The sequence below is a fragment of the Sander vitreus genome, chromosome 20, assembly GCF_031162955.1.
Source record: "Sander vitreus isolate 19-12246 chromosome 20, sanVit1, whole genome shotgun sequence".
Classification (NCBI taxonomy): domain Eukaryota; kingdom Metazoa; phylum Chordata; class Actinopteri; order Perciformes; family Percidae; genus Sander; species Sander vitreus.
In genome coordinates this window covers 7,658,223-7,673,105 of record NC_135874.1, presented here as the reverse complement: position 1 = coordinate 7,673,105, position 14,883 = coordinate 7,658,223, and the positions used below count along the sequence as shown (strand labels likewise).

The 14,883-nt window shown below is 42.2% G+C and overlaps 1 protein-coding gene across 1 annotated transcript in view; it reads left to right on the top strand.

Annotated features, from left to right (window-relative positions):
• syne1b (spectrin repeat containing, nuclear envelope 1b) overlaps positions 1-14,883 on the top strand; it is an 82,615-nt gene that overhangs the window by 59,221 nt on the left and 8,511 nt on the right. The window contains exons 99-133 of the mRNA XM_078277361.1: positions 100-255; positions 490-699; positions 848-949; positions 1,127-1,246; positions 1,332-1,532; positions 1,675-1,848; positions 2,260-2,391; positions 2,673-2,869; positions 3,092-3,224; positions 4,498-4,680; positions 4,872-5,021; positions 5,390-5,566; positions 5,714-5,869; positions 5,983-6,138; positions 6,298-6,468; positions 6,694-6,827; positions 6,949-7,153; positions 7,497-7,679; positions 7,799-7,945; positions 8,039-8,193; positions 8,471-8,618; positions 8,703-8,797; positions 8,969-9,203; positions 9,552-9,746; positions 9,999-10,124; positions 10,340-10,495; positions 11,221-11,379; positions 11,579-11,745; positions 11,911-12,073; positions 12,543-12,730; positions 12,834-12,984; positions 13,090-13,272; positions 13,483-13,620; positions 14,016-14,207; positions 14,352-14,679. Coding sequence (XP_078133487.1) covers positions 100-255; positions 490-699; positions 848-949; positions 1,127-1,246; positions 1,332-1,532; positions 1,675-1,848; positions 2,260-2,391; positions 2,673-2,869; positions 3,092-3,224; positions 4,498-4,680; positions 4,872-5,021; positions 5,390-5,566; positions 5,714-5,869; positions 5,983-6,138; positions 6,298-6,468; positions 6,694-6,827; positions 6,949-7,153; positions 7,497-7,679; positions 7,799-7,945; positions 8,039-8,193; positions 8,471-8,618; positions 8,703-8,797; positions 8,969-9,203; positions 9,552-9,746; positions 9,999-10,124; positions 10,340-10,495; positions 11,221-11,379; positions 11,579-11,745; positions 11,911-12,073; positions 12,543-12,730; positions 12,834-12,984; positions 13,090-13,272; positions 13,483-13,620; positions 14,016-14,207; positions 14,352-14,679 — 5,866 coding nt within the window. The remainder of the gene's footprint in view (positions 1-99; positions 256-489; positions 700-847; positions 950-1,126; positions 1,247-1,331; positions 1,533-1,674; positions 1,849-2,259; positions 2,392-2,672; positions 2,870-3,091; positions 3,225-4,497; positions 4,681-4,871; positions 5,022-5,389; positions 5,567-5,713; positions 5,870-5,982; positions 6,139-6,297; positions 6,469-6,693; positions 6,828-6,948; positions 7,154-7,496; positions 7,680-7,798; positions 7,946-8,038; positions 8,194-8,470; positions 8,619-8,702; positions 8,798-8,968; positions 9,204-9,551; positions 9,747-9,998; positions 10,125-10,339; positions 10,496-11,220; positions 11,380-11,578; positions 11,746-11,910; positions 12,074-12,542; positions 12,731-12,833; positions 12,985-13,089; positions 13,273-13,482; positions 13,621-14,015; positions 14,208-14,351; positions 14,680-14,883) is intronic.

Here is a 14,883-nt window from a genome sequence, read left to right as displayed (position 1 = left end):
TAACATTCTTGTACATTATAATGCCATTTTATTGCAACGTTGAAATAGGTAGTTCAACATGTGTCAACGGAAATTTGCAACACTCTTGTGTGTACATAGCCCAGTGGTGGTGAGGCACAGGTGGCGCAGATGGAACAGCAGCTCTACACAGCTGTCTCATCCACCTCCTCTTGGCTGGATGGTGTGGAGAACAACGTCTTCTCAGGCTCAGTGCTGCTGGCTGAAAACGCAGAGACCCAGCTACAAAAGCAGGAGGTACGTTCAGGCATATCTGTGCAGCTTCTATCATAAATAGATGATAAATCAGGTTTTATAGCAAATCATATGAGCCTGTTAATATCCATTAAAAGTTCCCTAAAGTACAGTTGACACTAAATTAGATCTCTGTAGGAAGTTGATTACTGATACAGTATGTGGCTGATGTTTGAAAAGTTCTGCTCTATGGATATAATTGTCATAATCTTTGTCATTTTCTGATCTTTCCTGCAGACCTTAGAGAACGATGTGAGGCATGTCACAGAGGAAGTAAAGCTCAGCCAGGCTCTGTTAGCTGGGTCTTCAGTGTTGAGACAAGAGGACCAATCGCTGCTTGAGGACAACCTTGACTGCCTGAAAGAGAGATTAGGAGCTCTGGGTTGTGCTCTGGGGACACGCTGTGACCACATGAGGACCAGAGCACATGAGCTCACAGCCCACCAGGTTTGCCTAATATTTTGCATTTGCATTTGTTGCTTTCCAAGAATGTTTTATTTTTTCTTGAAGAATGCCCACTATAAAACCAAAACATTTGCAGAACTAATAACTGAAATGTTGATTCTGATAAATGTTCTATAAATTGTCTTGAAAGACTGAGTTGCAGCTTCTCCAAACTGCTTTAATTGAGACCAAGTGCCAGATCCTACAGGCCTTAGCTGGAGCCATGGATAGACCAGCCTCAAAACAACTAGAGGTAATGAAAGCTTTAGCATCACATGCATGCACACACACACACACACACACACACACACACACACACACACACACACACACACACACACACACACACACACACACACACACACACACACCCTGCTTTTCTCTCAACTTACAGAGAACAAAAAAGTATTGTGAATGTCATGTCTCTTAGGTTATTGCCTGTGCAGAGGAGAGCCTGAAAGACTTTGAACAGAGGATTACGGAGCTCAAAACCAGAGGAGCAACACTACAGGCGGATCAGATATCCGCAAACAAAATACTAAAACTCCAGGTAATGTACATCACTGAAAACCATGCAGTAAAAGCTGCTCAGTATAGGTTTTACCTATTTATGTTCTTTGTGTGTGTGTGTTCAGGATTCCTATGAGGAGCTGGTGATGACGGTGGGTTCCCGGCGCAGTGGGCTGAACCAGAGCATGGCTCTAAAGGAGCAGTACGAGCGTGCTCTGCAGGATCTGACGGACCTGGTAGACACAGCTAAAGACAAGATGGCTGCTGATCAAAGGATCGTTGTCAGCTCTGTCGAGGAAGTCCAGAATCACCTGGACAAACATAAGGTTTGTCTGTTAAAGTGGAAAGGCTTAAGTAATATTTATAATCAAACATTGAACACAGCCACAGCCAATGCTGCAGACACGCTACTGAGAGAAAAACAACTGCTCATTGGTGTGTTTATCTGTGTCTGATTGTGTTTTCTAGGAGTTCTTCCAGGGTCTGGAGTCCCATATGATTCTAACAGAAACATACTTCAGAAAAATCAGCGTTCTGATGCTTCCCAAAGAGAGTCAGGCCCTGGAGGAGACACTGGCTGAGGCTCAGAGCGTCCTCAAAGAGGCACACAGTAAAGGAGTTGAGCTGGAGTGTATCCTGGAGGTGAGATATACAATACTATGTGTGTTAACCATTATTTTTCCTTTGAAAGCATACTGACATAATGAAAGGAAATCTGGCTGTCATTATTTGAAATGCTAATTTTTCTGGCCCGGACAACATGTGAAAATGTTTTCTTGTTGCAAAAGGTTTTTTAAATGCTACTTAACTGTGTTGTTAATATATGTTTCTAACTGAAAAGGAATAGATATTTTTAAATTGAGGAAAAACCTCTCAAGTTACCTCTGCTTGAAAACTAAAGCTGTAAAATCTTAGTAAACATTGAATTTATTGGAAAGCCTTTCTTTTTTTCCTCCATAATAGGATAGCACAGCAGTTGCTAAAGTGTTATGGTGGTCTTCATCTAAGGTTTACTTGTCAGCTTTTTCAATTTGAAATATATATATGTTTTAGACTTGGTGCCGCTTGATGCAGGATTACCAAAGTCTGAACCGCCAATTGGAGGCAGTTGAAGGAAACATCCCGACTGTTGGCCTGGTGGAAGAGACTGAAGAAAGGCTAATGGACAGGATTTCATTGTATCAGGTACAAAGTGACATCAATGCAAATTTTAGAATATGGCATAATGGAGGACCAAAGGAAATTTAAGAAGCCAGCACACATGATATGCATTCGTTTTCCTCTCTGAGCTTCTTGGTGTATATTTGTTTTATTCTGGGAAGATTTGCTTTACTTCTATTTAATTCACTCACTCACTCTCACTCTCTGTTTCTTCACCCAACTCTTCTCAGCTGGTGTAGCTCCAGCTACAATGTCACTTTTTAAAGATTTTGTTGTCTACCTGCCCCTTTCCATTTTCTGTAAAGGGTCTAAAGGGCAGACTGACAGAGTACCAGCACAAGCTATACCAGGTACTGGATGAAGGCAAACATCTCTTGCTGTCAGTGTGCTGTCCCGCACTGGAGAACCAACTCGCTCTGCTGGGGGAACACTGGCTCAACAACACCACCAAGGTCAACAAGGAACTACAGCGCCTGGAGGCCATCCTCAAACACTGGACCAGGTCAGAAACAGAATCGTTTAGGCATCAAATACAAATGATATCCCATAGAGACCCTGAAAAACATTATCTTTAGAAGGGTCTGTAAGATGGGCAGCTTAAATTCACAGATCTGAGTGCACAAAACAAAATGTTTAGTCTTAAGCAGATATACTGTACAAGTGATTTCTGAACTCAGTATCAGAAATCAATTTGTTCTATGATTTAATTGTGGTTTTCCTCTAGGTATCAGAGGGAGTGTGCAGAGCTTAGCGAATGGCTGCAGTCTGCTCTGGAGCGTCTGGAGTTTTGGAATACGCAGGCGGTGTTAGTCCCACAGGAGCTGGAAACTGTCAGAGACCATCTCTCTGCTTTTCTTGTAAGGCCACATTTTTTATTAGTTTTCTTTTGTATTTTTGTATCTGTATTGATCCTCTCAAGGAACAGTGCTACAACTAGTAAACATATATACAGATTTATACAGGTCCTTGGTGCTTTGAGTCAGTGGTGCTTACAACTGAGCCACCATACTACATATAGAGCCATATATATACAGTATCTCACAAAAGTGAGTACACCCCTCACATTTTAGTAAGTATTTCATTATATCTTTTAATGGGACAACACTGAAGAAATTACAACTGTACAGCTTGTATAACAGTATAAATGTGCTGTCCCCTCAAGATAACTCAACACACAGCCATTCATTTCTAAACCGCTGGCAACAAAAGTGAGTACACCCCTATGTTAAATTCCCATAGAGGCAGGCAGATTTTTATTTTAAAGGCCAGTTATTTCATGGATCCAGGATACTATGTATCCTGATAAAGTTCCCTTGGAATTAAAATAGCCCCACATCATCACATACCCTTCACCATACCTAGAGATTGGCATGGCTTTATTTCAGTTAGCCTAATAGCTGGTTTGATTTGCATTGAGAGATGATTTTATGGAAAGTACCCCATGCCAATCTCTAGGTATGGTGAAGGGTATGTGATGATGTGTGGCTATTTTAATTCCAAAGGCCAAGGGAACTTAATCAGGATACATAGTATCCTGGATCCATGAAATAACTGTCCTTTAAAATAAAAATCTGCCTGCCTCAATGGGAATTTAACATAGGGGTGTACTCACTTTTGTTGCCAGCGGTTTAGACGTTAATGGCTGTGTGTTGAGTTATCTTGAGGGGACAGCACATTTACACTGTTATACAAGCTGTACACTTAATACTTTACATTGTAGCAAAGTGTAATTTCTTCAGTGTTGTCCCATTAAAAGATATAATGAAATATTTACTAAAATGTGAGGGGTGTACTCACTTTTGTGAGATACTGTGTGTGTGTGTGTGTGTGTATATATATATATATATATATATATATATATATGCACACAATTTACATAATATAATATGCACTGTATTTACATTGTTACAGCATAGCTGGTATAAGACTGTAAAATAATGGCTTTTTTATGTGTAATTATTAGTGTAAGTTGTATTTCCTATAATTGTAATAGTGTTGGTAGTAGTACTTGGATATAGTAGTAGTAACAATCTTGCTGTGTCATCTGTAAAAAGGTCAGTATATTATAATATCATAAAATATACCTTTGATTGCATACTAGATGTTGATTGCTGTCACCGTCTGTCTCAGGAGTTTTCAAAGGAAGTTGAAGGCAAGTCCAGCCTGAAGAGCTCAGTGGTAACCGAGGGCAACCAGCTGCTGCGTCTGAAGAAAGTGGACACGGTGGTGCTGCGGTCTGACCTGGCACGCATTGACACTCAATGGACTGAGCTGCTCACACGCATCCCAGTGGTCCAGGAGAAGCTGCATCAGGTATGGTCACAGTCAGCCAGACTGAACAGGCTTAGCTGCTCCACAGCAAATAGGATTACCCTTTCTGCTGCTTCACTGATATACAGAGGTTTTCACACAAGGTTGCCCTCAAACTGGCAGCATGTGGGTTTTTGTCTTCCTGGATGTCTAATCTGCTGGGTTTAATCAACGGGTTTAATTTTTTTTCTCAGATCCAAATGGAGAAGTTGGCCTCCCGTCATGCCATATCTGAGCTGTTTAACTGGATATCATTAATGGAGAATGTCATTGAGGAGAATGAAGAAAACCTCAAGAGTGCAGTGGGGTCAAATGTGATTCAGGACTACTTGCAAAAATACAAGGTAGTGGACTTCATTCAGATTTATAGATTCATGGCACTTTTGACTTTGTTTACAAAGTGTTTGATGTGAATTGTTTGATAGGACAATATGTGACAGCTACATACTGTACATTTGTAGTATTCCATGCATTTCAAGGAAGTGAAAGGTTTGTTTTTATTTTTTAGGGTTTTCAAACATATTCATATTTTTTTTCAGCTACAAATCAAATTATATAAGACCATATGTGTGCGTCCAAAATTTTGATTTGTTCAAAAATGTTCTCTATTGCATCTTTGAGTATTTCTTGTACGTACACTGACTAACCTGATTAATAAGGATGATGTAATGCAATTTATATTGTGAATCTACTGTTCTTTGCTCCAACTCAGGGCTTCAGAGTAGATCTAAGCTGTAAGCAGCTGACTGTGGACTTTGTCAACCAGTCAGTGCTGCAGATCAGTGGTCAGGACGTGGAGAGCAAGCGCAGTGATAAGACTGACTTTGCTGAGCGACTGGGAGCAATGAACCGACGTTGGCAGATCCTACAAGGCCGCATCAATGAGAGGGTGAGGCCATAGGCACTGATACTGGTTAATACAAGACTAGACAGACAGACAGACAGACAGACAGAGGGAAATTCAGAATAACAGCCATTGTCATTTATTAGTGCAAAATGAGGATGTTACAATTTCATTTGTATGAAATTCTTGCAGATCCAGTTTCTTGAGAGCCTTTTGGATATGTGGTTGGAGTATGAGAGCAGCGTTCAGTCCCTGAAGTCCTGGATGGCAACTCAGGAAGAAAGGTTAAAGAGGAAACACCGGATAGAGGATTTAACATCTGTGCAGAATGCTCTCAAAGACTGCCAGGTATGCAGCTATGAACACTGATTTACATGTTTACAACCGTACATGCTGTTATTATTACGATCACACCCTTTTTAGTCCATGTGTTTTATCATGTGAAAACTATTAACTTTTAGGAAATGGAAGAGTTGGTGAAGGAAAAAGAGAAAGAACTGGAGAGGGTGGAGGAGCAGGGCTGTGCCCTCGTCCAGAACAAGACCGATGAGGCCTGTGCTATCGTCATGGAGACACTCCAGGGTGTCAATCACACCTGGGCTAACCTGGACCACTTGGTAAGCTCCCCTGTTCTCTTTCCACTCTATGTTTTTTGTGGTACATCAGTTGCTCCAATCTATCTGCGCTACTCTGCTCTTTCTTCGTTCTGTTCTGGCCTGCTCTTAACAATTTACTCAATGTCACTCACTGTGTGCTTTTTATTACACCTTTAACAGATAGGACAACTAAAAATCAGCCTGAAGTCAGTGCTGGATCAGTGGAGTCTATACAAGCGGGCTTCAGAAGAGATCAATGGCTACCTGATGGAAGGAAGGTACTCTGTATCTCGTTTCCGCCTCCTCACGGGCTCCCTGGAGGCTGTTCAGCTGCAGGTGCAAAGTCTGCAGGTATGTTAGGATGAAGAGGTGTTTGATTTGTTATACCTGTCAGCTGGCCTGTAGTCACCTAGAGAAATTAGTTTACATTGATTGCATTAGTATGTGTTTCTGAAATCTCGTTGCGATGAAGATGACATTTACTATATTTTTCATTAATGGGAATGGTTCTAAATTTTGTCTTGCACACAATTTATCATTGCTGTTGAATTAAGCACTGTGTTGTCATCTTTTAAGGATTTGCGAGAGGAACTGGAGAAACAGGAGAGCAGTCTGAGAAAGTTTGGTGCTGTGACCCACCAACTGCTGAGGGAGTGTCACCCATCAGTGTCAGATTCTCTCAACAACGCCCTTAAGGATGTCAATGCAAGGTGATCTTAAAATATCTATAAATCGTAGGCATTTTAGCTGTCAAGGCTAATTTGAGAGCTAAGCCAATTTTGTATTGTTTTTATTATCCCTTACACTGATCCATGTCATATTTGCACCCAGATGGACTAGCTTACTGGAGGAGATTGCAGAGCGTCTGAGAAGCAGCAAAGCCCTGCTTCAGCTGTGGCAGCGCTACAAGGAGCTTTATGAGCAGAGCTTCAGCAGCATCCAGCTGCAGGAGGAAAAGGCAGACCAGCTCCTCAAGCTCGCTTGCAGCAAGGACATCGCTGACGAGGAAGTGTCCGACTGGATCCAAGAATGCAGCGTGAGTGAGGCCACAGCTGTGCCACTGTTGACTCATTTTGCATCTAAACACCTGTTCAGTATTATGTCTGTATTTGTTTTAAGGCCTTATTAAGAAAGCCAGTATGCCACATGTAGGGAAATTATGTTTCTTTGTTGCTGCAACATGATTGCTTTCAAACGTTTAGCAGATTTTTGTTTATTTTCCTCAAGTGAAAGTTTAAATAATGTTGAAAATTTCCCTGTGTAACAATTGATGCATATACTTTTTTACATGTAGGATTTTATTTTGTTTTAGTTTTGAATGAAAAGATACTCTACTCTACTACTACTCTACTCTAAATTGTATGTGTGCTTTGTCTCAGGAGGTGCTCCGGTCCCAAGCTCCGGTGCAGGCCTCCCTACAGGTTCTCCAACAACTGGGAGATCAGCTGAAACAGCAGGTGGACACATCAGCAGCCTCTGCAATCCAGTCAGATCACCTCTCTCTCACCCAACGGCTGGCTACTGTGGAACAGGCTCTTACCAGACAGCTCACCACACTGCAGGTACAGAAAAGGATTTACAACAAATAGTTTTGACTCCCAGTTCAGTTAAGTAGCCAGCCATCCAGTCAGAATCCTGAATTTTACACTTATGGGCTGCTGACATTTCTCTTCCACACCAGACTGGAGTTCAAGACTATGAAACCTTTAACAATCAGCTGGATTCACTGGGGTGCTGGATAGTTGAAGCTGAGGAGGCTCTGAAGGTGCACGATCCCAATGGCTCCACCGACCCGACAGTCCTCCTAGACCGCATGCAGGAGCTCAAGGTTGTTGTTTTTTTCCTTTTGTCCATTAGTTGAAATAATCAACTGATTAACCTGTAATTAAGACATGTAACATTTCTCTCTTGTCCTCTACAGAGGCTCATGCTGAAATTCAGCAGTATGGCTCCTGAACTGGAGCGTCTCAATGAGCTTGGTTACCGGCTCCCTCTCAACGATTCAGAGATCAAGCGCATGCAGAATCTCAACAGGAGCTGGTCAACAACCTCAGCACAGGCCACAGAGAGATTCAGGTATAACACATAAAAGATCTGGTAAATATAAAAATAAAAAAGGTGGTTAAAATGCTGTATATCCATTCTGAAAATAAATGTTTAAATACATGTGACCATCCCAGCACAGTTTCATGACACTCTACAGAAGTTAAAACTGATGAGATTGATTTAATTGAAGGACTTGCGCAAATAACCTCCCAGCCCCAATGATGTTCAGTAAAGGCCAATGTTCTACGTGACTGAGATGATGGAATTAGTGGACATCAAAATGATGTATTTTGTTTGCTCTTTGCAGCAAACTCCAGTCCTTCCTGCTGCAGCAGCAGACCTTCCTGGAGAAGTGTGAAACCTGGATGGAGTTCCTGGTCCAAACGGAAGAGAATCTGACGGTAGAAATTTCTGGGAACTACCAGAGTTTGATGGAGCAGCAAAAAGCTCACGAGGTAAGAGTCCCTTTGAAGTAAAGGACCCTGAAACAGCTGTTGTTTTATTTATTTATCATTAATCATCAATATGTTGCCTTCCAGTTATTCCAAACTGAGATGTTCAGTCGGCAGCAGATCCTCCACTCTATTATCAGTGATGGACAGAGGATGTTAGAGCAGGGTCAGGTGGATGACAGGTGAAGACCACAAAATCACATTGTTTCTCATCTGTTAGTTTCATATTTTATACAATATTCCTCTGAATAGCAGATTGCATGACTTAATAAATCCATTGCATTTTGTTTACCACAAAAAAAAAACTATTACAAGTCTTCCTTTGACAATCCTATTACTTCCCCCTCCTGCAGAGATGAATTCAACCTGAAGTTGGCTCTCCTGAGTAACCAGTGGCAGGGCGTAGTGCGACGTGCTCAACAGAGGCGGGGGATCATTGACGGTCTGATCCGCCAGTGGCAGCGCTACAGAGAAATGGTGGAGAAGCTACGCAAATGGCTGGTGGAGGTCTCCCACCCTGCAGAAGCCCTTCAGGCAGGGACTACAGTGCCTCTGCAACAAGCCCGCTCAATGCTGGATGCTGTCCAGGTACATTGTGTAAAAGCTTACAGAGTACACATCTCAGATTTATCTAGATGGTGCTGGACAGAAAGACATACATTTAGTGTTTAGTACACCACTAATCTCTTCAAAATAGACATATATCTTTGTCAGGGTGACTATGAAGTATTATGGTGGATCCTGGCAAAAGAGCTAAATCTTGATCAATGAAGAGAGAATAAACCTACTTGGAAAAAATCAATAGCATCTCATTTTTCTTGATGTGATAAGCCCCAACTATATGATACTCCAAAAGAGGAAACAGTAAGAACTATTTACAAATGTTGTTTGGGCAGGAGATTGACAGGTCTGTGTGACTGTGCTTTTCTGGTTCAGCTGAGGGAAAAGGTGCTTCAGCGTCAGCAGGGCAGCTACATACTAACAGTGGAGGCTGGCAAACAACTGCTCCTGTCGGCTGATAGCCGGGCGGAGGTGGCACTGCAGGCAGAGCTTACTGATATTCAGGAGCGATGGAAACATGCAAGCACCTGCCTGGATGAACAGAAGAAAGAGCTTGCCACTTTATTAAAGGTAAACCAGACACATTTCCAGCAGTGTGTGGAATACAGGGTACCTCAGGGGACATTGAAGGGATACTATAAATGTTTTTTGTAAGTGCAAGTTTGCATGCTTTTCCTTTGTTGTTTCAAAACCCCCACCAAGAGGCACAACCAGCTTTTACGTGTTGTTTAAATGAACCAAATTCCCCAAAATGATTTTGCTGTTAAACTCTACATTATATAGTACTGATGCAGTTGCAACCATTGTGTGTGTCATGTGCAGGATTGGGAGAGGTGTGAGAGAGGTATTGGTGGATCACTGGAAAAACTTCGAGCCTTCAAACGGCAGCTCTCTCAGCCTCTTCCTGATCACCAAGAGGATCTACAGGCTGAGCAGATGCGCTGCAAGGTAACAACCTCAAAGCATTTACAAAACTCACAAAACAAAACTTTACATACCGATAACTCAAGGCTGGAATTCAACTTTGCTTTGAGGACCTTGACTTAAAAAGTGTACAATCAGTGTAGAGTTCTTTAAATAAGTTGCCTCATCAGTTGAGCTGCTTTTGAAATACATTCAATTGAATGTTGAATGTTTTAATATTACTTTTGTTTCAATACCAGGACCTGGAGAACACATTTGATGGCTGGACTGGGGATCTGGCCCATCTGACTGTACTGCGTGAGTCCCTGTCTTGCTACATCAGTGCTGAGGACCTGTCTGTCCTGCAGGAGCGAATTGAGCTGCTGCATCGACAATGGGATGAAATCTGCCACCAGGTACAGTGCACCACACAGTACCTGTGCATAGATGATTTTGTGAATATACTGTATACTGCTTATTTGATCAGCTACTGGAGCATTATTTGAATAAAACTATACACAATAACATCATAGCTATGCCCTGTATCACAGAGTATTAACCACTTGTAGGTGTCACTATGTGATACACTGGTCTTGTCTCTGCAGTTCCTTGAGATGCCAAACGGTGGTGCTGGTGTCAAACACAAACTGTTATACTTTGGTTTTGATGGTGTCAGTTAGCCAACATCGAAATGCAACTGAATCGTATTGATAGAGAATGTTCACACACATACTTTCAATTCATAGTATAACAAGAAGATAAGAAAAGACATTACTTAAATGTTACTGAAAATGGCATTTCACTTTAATTTTACGGTTTTTGAAAAGGAACTTTCCTGTGTAGAGCAGTTGCTTTGGCGTGTACAGTTAAACCTCAAGGTTCAGAGTTGTTCTGAGGTTTCCAGAGTTGCATCCTGTGTAGAGTAGGTAAAATACACCCACAGGAAACCCACAGAAGCACACACTCTGCTCCTCGATGCAAATTAATCAGTTATGGTGCAGTGATCTCTAACGCTACTTCCGTTTGAGCCTTTTTGACATGAATGCACTTTTGTTAAAACTGAACATGCATTGTTTGATTGTTGTTATGCACTTTGCACAGAGATGCACTTAACTGAATATACATTGCTGTGCCTCTGCAGCTGTCACTGCGCAGGCAGCAGGTCAGTGAGAAGCTGAATGAGTGGACTGTATTCAACGAAAAGTACAAGGAGATCTGCGAGTGGCTCACCAACATGGAAAGCAAGGTCTCCCAAAATGGAGACATCAGCATTGAGGAGATGATCGAGAAGCTCCGCAAGGTAAACAGAAATATACTATTGGTTGTTTTAAAAAATGCTGATATGGCCAAGCTACTACAATAATAAGTTTATTTAACATAGCACATTTTACAGACAAAGTCACAAAGTGCTTCACAAGAGAATAAAAAACAACAAGACCCAATAAATAGTCTTAAATAGCCTTGCCTTTACACTCTGGTTGGGTTGCATTGTGTCTCAGGACTACCAGGAGGAGATCACTGTGGCTGATGAGAACAAGCTGCAGCTGCACCAGCTGGGACAGCGCCTGGCTAGAGCCAGTCACAAGAGCAAAGCGGCTGAAATCGGTCAAAAACTCAACAAAGTCAGTGACCGCTGGCAACACCTCGTGGATCTTATCGGAGCCAGGTGAAAAGACACACACTCACACCTGGGCAGCTTAAAAGGGCCTGTAATTTGTCCCAGTACATGCGGAGAAGGACACAAAGCAATATTTCTTCACTGTTTTTCAACACTTTCTGGAAAGTATTGCATTAGAGTGTACTGACAAAGTTGAATGGATTATGGTAATAGAGTGAAGAAGCTGAGAGAAACTCTGGTGGCCGTGCAGCAGCTGGATAAGAATATGAGCAGCCTTCGATCCTGGCTGGCCCACATCGAGACCGAGTTGTCCAAACCCATCGCCTACGACTCCTGTGACTTCCAGGAGATTCAGAGGAAGCTTGATCTGCAGCAGGTAACAAAAAGCACAGTACAGTGCATAACGTATGTACAATACTATAAGTTAAATGATATAGTATTGTATCAATTCTATTCTACTATTAACATGCAACCTTAAACTAGCACTGATCACTTTCAGGAGTTGTTAACAAGGAGGTATTGAATTCTACTCTTTAGATGGATCTAAGTTTCCTTCTTTTTCGTTCTTTTTTTTTCTTTTTCTTCTTTTTCCCATGCACTTATTTAATGTGACAGCTAAATCAAGAACTGTTTTGTAAATTAATATATTTTGTGGTTCTTTAATGTCAAATTATTACAGCTATTAGTCAGTATTGGAATCTCTTTTTCATTAAATCCAACTAATCAAAAGTCATTGTTATTATATTACGTTATATAATTTACCTCTTTCTCTCCCTCCCTCCCTGTGCATCACTTATTATTACAAACTCATACTCACTCTCTCTTTCTTCTTTCTCACCACTCAGGAGCTTCAGCGGGACATCGAGAAGCACAGTACAGGAGTGGCGTCCGTACTGAATCTGTGTGAGGTGCTTCTGCACGACTGTGACGCCTGCGCCACCGATGCAGAGTGCGACTCCATCCAGCAGGCGACTCGTAGCCTTGATCGCCGCTGGAGGAGCATCTGTGCCTTGTCTATGGAGAGGAGACTCAAGTAAGATGTCAGATGTTTGATGAAAACAAAAATAGTGGCTAGTATGGATGGAAAACAGGTCATTGTTATTATTGTATATCATTTTACATTTTCTCTCTGTTAGGATTGAGGAGACATGGCGTTTATGGCAGAAATTCCTAGATGACTTTGCACGATTTGAGGAGTGGCTGGCCACTTCAGAAAAGACTGCTGCTCTGCCCAATTCCTCTGGTGTACTGTACACTGTAGCCAAGGAGGAACTTAAGAAATTTGAGGTATTGCAAATATGTTCTGTGTAAATTGTTCAGAAAACCTAAAATGAGACAGGTCACAGGTGCTGTTGCTTAGTACCATATTAATAAAATTATATGTTTCTGTAGGCCTTCCAGAGGCAAGTCCACGAGAGCCTAACCCAGCTGGAGTTAATCAATAAGCAATATCGCCGCCTGGCCAGAGAAAACCGCACTGACTCTTCCTGTCGTCTGAGGGAGATGGCTCACGATGCCAATCAGCGATGGGACAACCTGCAGAAGAGGGTGGCATCCATCCTCCGCAGGCTTAAGGTACTTGCATTATTAAATTCATGATTTCTGTATTCAAATCTAATTTCATTCTCACATTTTTTTCTCACTTGTATTTTAGATCATGGTAGCATCCATGCGTTCTGTGAAATCAATGACTAATGAAGCTTAATTTATACTACATACATTATACTTGCACCATGTACAAGTGTAGATCATTCTAACAGCAGCATCTCTATTTCAAATGTGCAGCACTTTATTAGTCAGAGAGAGGAGTTTGAGACAGCCAGAGACGGCATCTTGGTGTGGCTGACAGAGATGGACCTGCAGCTGACCAACATCGAACACTTCTCCGAGTGTGACATTCAGGCCAAGATCAAACAACTCAGGGTGGGTTTGTCACAATGGTCCAGACCTACATGGTCTGAAAAGTATTTGGAAAGCATACTTTCTTTCATTTATATTGACTATGTGTGCGTGTACTTGAGATTGTCTTGCACACTTAAGATTTTATTTCTGTAGCAGACTGAGAAAGCCAGCTACAAACTGGTTCAATTTTGACCCATTTCAAAAGTGACAACTCATATATTCTGATATTTGCCATTGTGAAGAGCAGACTAACTGATATTGCAAGATTACTTTTTCACAAGTCATACTGAACATTGAAATTATTAAATCAAAGTAACATCTGTGAAAGGGCGTGCATTTTGAAATTAAGAGAACCTTATGTCTAGTATGAAAACAGAATTAGTTCATCTCTTCTCTCCCCCCCTCCGGTCCCACAGTCGTTCCAACAGGAGATCTCCCTCACTACAGCCAAGATCGAACACATCTTCCACCAGGGAGAAGCGCTGATAGAGAAGAACGAGCCTCTGGATGCTGCTGTCATAGAGGAGGAGCTGGAAGAGCTGCAGCGCTACTGCCAGGAAGTGTTTGGTCGTGTGGAGCGCTACTACAAAAAGCTCATTCGGCTTCCTGTAAGACCAGAGATTGAGAGCATAGAAAAGATTTCACAATCTAGTGTGGCTTGATTTCAGGCGCCAAATAAGGGTCTAAATGTCATCAACACAACTCAAGTCATCAGCTCAAACTGTTGTTGTGTATATGTTTTTTTTCTTCAGCTTGCAGATGATGATACCGAAGTGTCATTCTCGGATCGCGAGCTGGAGCTGGACGAGCCTGGTGATTTGTCCAGCCTACCATGGGGCGAGCGTTTGGGGGATGGCTTCCTGTCACCTCTGCCCTCCTCCGGCCGCTCAGCCTCCCTGGCAGCCCAGTTCCGGACTGAGCGCTCGGGCAGGGACACCCCAGCCAGTGTGGACTCCATTCCCCTGGAGTGGGACCATGACTACGACCTGAGCCGCGGGCTGGAGAGTGCCAGCAGGGCCCTGAGAGAGCAGCAGAGTGAGGAGGGAGACTTCCTCCAGCGGCCTGCCTCAGCCTTGTCAGGTTAGTTTCCAAACACAGACAGCATTACACAGCATTCTTAAAGTTAAAGAGACAACTGAGACTTTTAAGATCTTGTAATTTTTGGTGTATGAGCTATGGTGGCTATTTTTGAGATGTAGAAAGCAGAGAATGTTTTAAGTAAGAGGGAAGAGCATCCTTTAATCCAGTGGTTCCCAACCTTTTGTAAACCCTTTGTGATCCCTG